The 6,000-nt window shown below is 42.2% G+C and overlaps 1 protein-coding gene across 1 annotated transcript in view; it reads left to right on the top strand.

Moving 5' to 3' along the window:
- Positions 1-330: 330 nt before the first annotated feature.
- Positions 331-6,000, top strand: part of LOC147624254 (clathrin heavy chain 1-like) — a 66,802-nt gene continuing 61,132 nt past the window's right edge. The window contains exons 1-2 of the mRNA XM_086819219.1: positions 331-636; positions 1,255-1,459. Coding sequence (XP_086675345.1) covers positions 592-636; positions 1,255-1,459 — 250 coding nt within the window. The 5' untranslated portion in view covers positions 331-591. The remainder of the gene's footprint in view (positions 637-1,254; positions 1,460-6,000) is intronic.

Here is a 6,000-nt window from a genome sequence, read left to right as displayed (position 1 = left end):
AAAACACGATTTCTAAACTCACACTACTAAACTCAAATTGCTACTTAATACACTGAGTTCCTTCCAAGGAAGGATACGTTCCTTGGTCTTATAATTTTTCGAGCGGAAGCGTGCCAACTTGCCCCTACAGTAATTTGCGGTTATATAATATAAATATAAATAAATACAAGTAAAATGTAGGATGTCCATTGTATGTAGTTTGCTGGTTTTTTCTAGTTCCCACACAAAAAAACTCTTAAAAATTAAGTGTCCGTTGGTAAGGCTGGGCTGCAAATGAAAGCAAATGAAATGACAGGAACATGAAAGTGAGATGCAGAGATTGTCTTCTCCATTTCTGTGGTTCTCACTTTTCATCTTCAATTTCATCAAAGCAGAGGTTAGTTCCGGGGTCGCCATAGCCAGACTCCTCCCAAGCTCTATTTTATCTGATCTGCGCCGTTAGACGCTCCATTGGCAGTCTGCGATCTCGGATCTGCGCACTTCGGCACTCCGCGTGGCCATGACATTGCGCCGCAGGTAGGTACTCGGTCCTCTCGCTGCTGTTCCGGGATCCATTTTTCCGCGCTTCGTCTTGGTGCTCTCTCCATCGCCATGGCGGCTGCCAGCGCTCCGATCGCCATGAAAGAGTTCCTCACGGTGAGTCTCCCGGCGCCCTTCCTTTCTCCCCGCCCCAACGCCATCTCAACCCCTGCCAAACGTGTTAAATTCTCGTATTTTTCCCGTTTATCTCCTAGTCATGTCTGAATGAAGCGGACGCTTGGGATACGGTCTTCTAATAAGTTTATCAGACGAGAAATCTTTAAACCTCTTTGTTTGGTCGATACGTAGATCCTGTAGTTTATTTGCCGTCACATTGTAGTAGGAGGATGCGCCGTCTCAGGTTTAGAGGTTGTGGCATGGCTTTATTTTAGCACGTAGAGGTGCATATTGCATCTCTGAAGCTAGCATTCATAGTAATTAGAGGATAGTCGGGCCGTTAAAAAAGTTGTACTTGGTGCTATTTCAAACTGCTGAGGCATTATGTGTATTTAAGCAAATGGAGGATTTTTAGATCTGTTATTTCTGATCCAGATTAAGTATGTACTCATTTTTATCTTTACGAGGAGGACCTGGATAGGAGTATTGGTACAGAAGAAGAATAGGATCTGTTACACTGCCTTGTTTGCCATACCTTCAGAATGCTGTGTACATATCTGCAGGATGAATTTGGCCTAAGGCTGACTCCGATGACTTCTTACGTTTGCTGTTGTGCAGCTGCCAAGCTTGGGCATAAATCAACAATTTATTACATTCACACATGTGACCATGGAGTCAGAGAAGTACATTTGTGTGCGTGAAACATCTCCACAAAATAGCGTTGTCATTATTGACATGAGCATGCCCATGCAGCCTCTGCGGCGGCCTATCACTGCAGATTCTGCTTTGATGAATCCCAACAACAGAATTCTTGCTCTCAAAGGTACTTTTAAGACCTTTTATTTACAAATGCTATTTTTAGAAAAAGACTCTTGTGGAAGGGATAAAGTGAGGGAAGGAGAGGTTGGCAGGGAGCAAGGAACAAAAGTTAAACCACGTTGAGAATGATAATGATAAGTCAAAGTTTCACACCGCTTATGCCCTAGTATTCTGTAATATAATTATTCTGAGTGTTGGTGTTTGCAATTTTCCGTTTTATTAAATATGTCTATCATATACTTTGTTTTCTTTCATACATCTGTAAGATTAGATACTAATTCCTGAAATTAAGCTAGTAGTGGTTGTATATTTTTTTAGTGAAGAAGAAAGTATGGGATGCTGATTACCTTGTTATTGGAATTTGAGGATACCCAACTTCTGGTAATTTTAAATAACCTAGAACCGGTATGGGATGCCAATTACCTTGTTATTGGAAGTTGATGATACCCATCTTAGGCAAGTTCAGGAGGATAGGGTTGGCAGGAATTAATGTTGTTCCTTTGGAGTCCTCACGTAATGTCTAGAGAGTGACCACAAGTTGGTAAAGTGAAAGGAAAGGGGAATCACAAATAATGAGAGATGAATATTGCAGCTCTTACAAAGCAAAGATGGAATTGTTTTGGCATTGGTTGTGTAGTTGGCCTAAACTATTCACGAGTAATCCCTACACTTGTTTTTTCATTACAATTGCAGGTTCACAGCCATTAGTGGTGTCACAGACAGGCACGTGAATACAGTAACCAGTGGCCCAAATCACAACATACATTCAACATCCATCACAACATGAGCATGAATCAATACATCTGTCACACATATACATCTTGAAACCACATAAGATAATCTTGCACATGACACAACACTAGGGGTTGAAGTTGGGCCACCCCCCCTTGAGGTATCTTTATTACCAACATAGTATTCTCCAGTACAATATGCAAGTGCCCGAGAGTTCCACTCCTTTGCTAGCAACAGATTTATTCAAATCCGTGATAAACAAAGAAATACAAGCTCTCGGTCACCAACTGGAGTAAAGCCGTCACCAACTACACAATAAAAAAAGCAAACCCTGGGTCACCAACCAAGGCAAAGCAGTCACCAACTGCTCTTCAATGAAAGCAAGCCCTCGGGCACCAACCTGGGCAAAGTAGTCACCAAGTGCCTGCCAATGAAACCAAACCCTTGGTCACCAACCAGGGCTAAACAGTCACCAACTGTATTCTTAGGTTCACGGTTGTCCACACAATTCTGCAAACCAACAGCCCCAAACAGGCCCTAAAGAACACTTTAGCCAAATCGTTTAGCTACTGGAGAGTAGGGTTGAAGCCAGGCACAAATTGTATTGGTTCCGACCCAAGAAACCATAGTCACTAGACACGAGAAATGGGAATGAAATTGTCGAGGAATGGAAATGGGGAAACGAGTTTTTAGGGGTGGAAATGGCTGTTTCTTGTGACAATATCACTTGGGAAATGAGAAACGGCAATGGAAACTGTATTGGCTACGACCCAAGAAACCATAGTCACTAAACACGAGAAATGGGAACGAAATTGTCTAGGAATGGAAATGGGAAAACGAGTTTTTAGGGGTGAAAATGGTTGTTTCCTGTGGCAATATCACTTCGGAATTGAGAAACGGCAATGGAAACGGATGGGGTCCTGAAATGGAGAAACATGTTTCTAGGGATTGAAACGGCCGTTTCCTGTGACTATGCAAGAAACCCTTGATATCCTCTTGAATCATGTTGTAAATTAGCACAACCAGCCTGTAGATAAGCAAGAGAAGATGTTGGCCAGACCTAGAGTGCCTATGTGCAACTCAACTGGCTTCCTGTGGCTTGTATACAACTCGGCCTAGCATAAGAAAGAGAGAAAATCCTTGACGGCCAGCTTTGCAACATGTGTTTATGTAGTCGACCAGCCATTTGGCTTCAACGACAGCAGTCTGCTAGCCTCAAAGCTCTTCTTCCTATTATTCATCAGCCCTGTGCTCCTCAAGAAGAAGTCAACCTGCCCCTTTTGGTTGCCTTGACTTGTTCAGCACACCTCCTTCTAGAAAAGCAACTCGTGTACCATAAAAATAACTCCTCAGCCACTTTTAGCAACTCGTGGGCTTTTGGTCCAGTGCCGGGGTGTCCAACACTCATAATTGGTCTTGGCTCTCATTAATAAAGTCCAACCTGATGTGAACTATGAAGTTTATCCGACCAAACTTTAATGAGTTTGAACTTGCAACCATAAACTTTAGTAGACAAAGGAATAATAATTAAATAAAGTTGAGTGTGCACACTTACCACTTGCAAAACACATAAAATCACTGTCTTAGTCCCAAACAGGTGTGCACACACCCGTCCTCAAGGTGTCTAGGCGTCCTCGACGTCCTATGGACATTCACAGGCAAAATACCGAGTAATGTCCTGGCAAACAAAACAAGTCACACATGCAAGTGCATTTTAGAGGCAAATGCTTTTGCGCAATGATTTGGATTAAATCTCCCAACTTGCCATCTTGTATACCAAAATAGTCATGACCATGGGCACCGCCCATGGTGGATGCAAATACTGTACTCACTAGAGCAACTGCCCTTGCATGAGTCCAGATAATTCGCTAGGGTCACCAACCCTTCCATGAGTTTACATACTCACTGAACAGAGTCATCAACTCTTTCACGAGTTTATACACTCACTAGGGTCACCAACCCTTGCATGAGTATAAATTTAGTAGTTGGAGTCACCAACTCTCCTTATTGACTTAGAGTCACCAACTCTAATCACTCATTATAGTCACCAACTCTAATCACTCATTAGAGTCACCAACTCTTCTACGAGTGAATCCATCATGCTCTTGAATTCTTCTGAGACAACATCCTCGGAAATCGTTCCGCATGTCAAAGATCTCTAGAGGATTGTGACATCCCTCTCGGCTTCTAATCAGTTGTCCGCAATTGAAAAGTGTCCATATATGTAGTAAGGAGCATAGTCACAGGGAATGAGCATTTTTAGACTCAGGAATGTTGGTTTTGGATGCTTATTTGTAGCTTTCTTATGTTTTTTTTGGGATCGCATTATGTTTGTCCTGACTCGTGAAAAGGTAGTATCTAGATCCGCGGCATACCCACCTATTGTAAATATTTCATCCTTTGTGCGTAGGATAGGATGCAAAATAACTTTGCCATAAGAATTTCAAAGGGTGCCTTACCCGCAGAAGTATGCATTGTATTGTTGTAGGCGAACTCAACAAGTGGTAGATACTACTCCCAATCTGGCTTAAGATCTCAGCAAATCAAGCGTTGCTAAATTTGCAATTCCACTCTATCCATCCGTGTGTGGATGATATGCCGAAGAGAAATGCAGCTTGGTGTCCATATTATCAAATAGAGCGCGCCAAAAGGGACTAGTGGTGTGAGGATCATAGTTCCCCACAATTGTTTTTGGCATGCCATGATGCTTGAAGATTTGGGCCAAAAATATCTTCGCCATATGCTCTGGCTTTATGGTCTTCCGCACTAGAATGAAATGTGCCTGCTTACTAAACTTGTCCACGATAACATCATTTCCTTGCTCCTTACTGAACTAGTCTAAATTACATCAGTTCCTTGCTCCTTATTGAACTAGTCTAAATAACATCATTTTCTTGTTCTATTTTTGGAAGATCCATGATTAAACCCATGGCGATACTTTCTCAATGTTGATTCGGAATCGGCAACAATTGAAGCAACCCTGGAGTCTTATGACTGTCAAATTTGACCTTTTGGCAAACCAAACATTGGCGTACATAATCATCAATGTCTTTAATCATCTGAGGCCAAAAGAAATACTTCTCCAAAGAATGCGTAGTGGCAAGAATTTCTCTATGTTCTGCAGAAGGTGGTATATGACATTCTTGCAACACTTTTTGCCTTCAATTTTTATGCACACAAAGGAGGTTGTGCATCTTTTAATAGCCATCATGCATGGAATAATTTGGGGCTGAATTACCTTGTTGTAAATCAGTCCATATATGCTGAAAATCATCATCTACGTGATAGGCATTGCACATATTTGAGAGACTTCTTTTTGGGCCTTCTCCCGAGTGGCCTGGAGAGTGATTATATAGCTGTCATGAGAGGGGACTTGGGCATGAGAGGCCATGGTAATGGCACACAAAGGCGGTTGTGCATCATTAAATAACCATCACGCATGGAATAATTTGGGGCTGAACTACCTTGCTATAAATCAGTCCATATATGCTGAAAATCATCATTTGTGTGATAGGCATTGTGTATAATTGAGAGATCTTGATGACAGGCCATGGTAATGGCATGAACTTGAGGCATAGTCACAGGGAATGGGTATTTTTATACTTGGGAATGTTGGGGATGGCAGCATCTTCCCGTTCCCATTTCCGTCCCATGTCACTCTATAGTCACAGGGAATGGGCATTCTCAATCTTTTCCGTCCCCGTTCCTCGTCCCCATTTCGCGTCCCATGTGGCTATGATTGGGGAAGCGCATTAGCCACCACATTCTTCTTTTCGGGAGTGTAAAATTTGAAAATGAAACATAGAGAGGAAA

This window comes from Cibotium barometz, chromosome 25 (genome assembly GCF_041138505.1).
Source record: "Cibotium barometz isolate CiBa-2024 chromosome 25, ASM4113850v1, whole genome shotgun sequence".
In the NCBI taxonomy this organism is placed as follows: Eukaryota; Viridiplantae; Streptophyta; class Polypodiopsida; order Cyatheales; family Cibotiaceae; genus Cibotium; species Cibotium barometz.
This window is presented reverse-complemented; position numbering and strand designations above follow the sequence as displayed.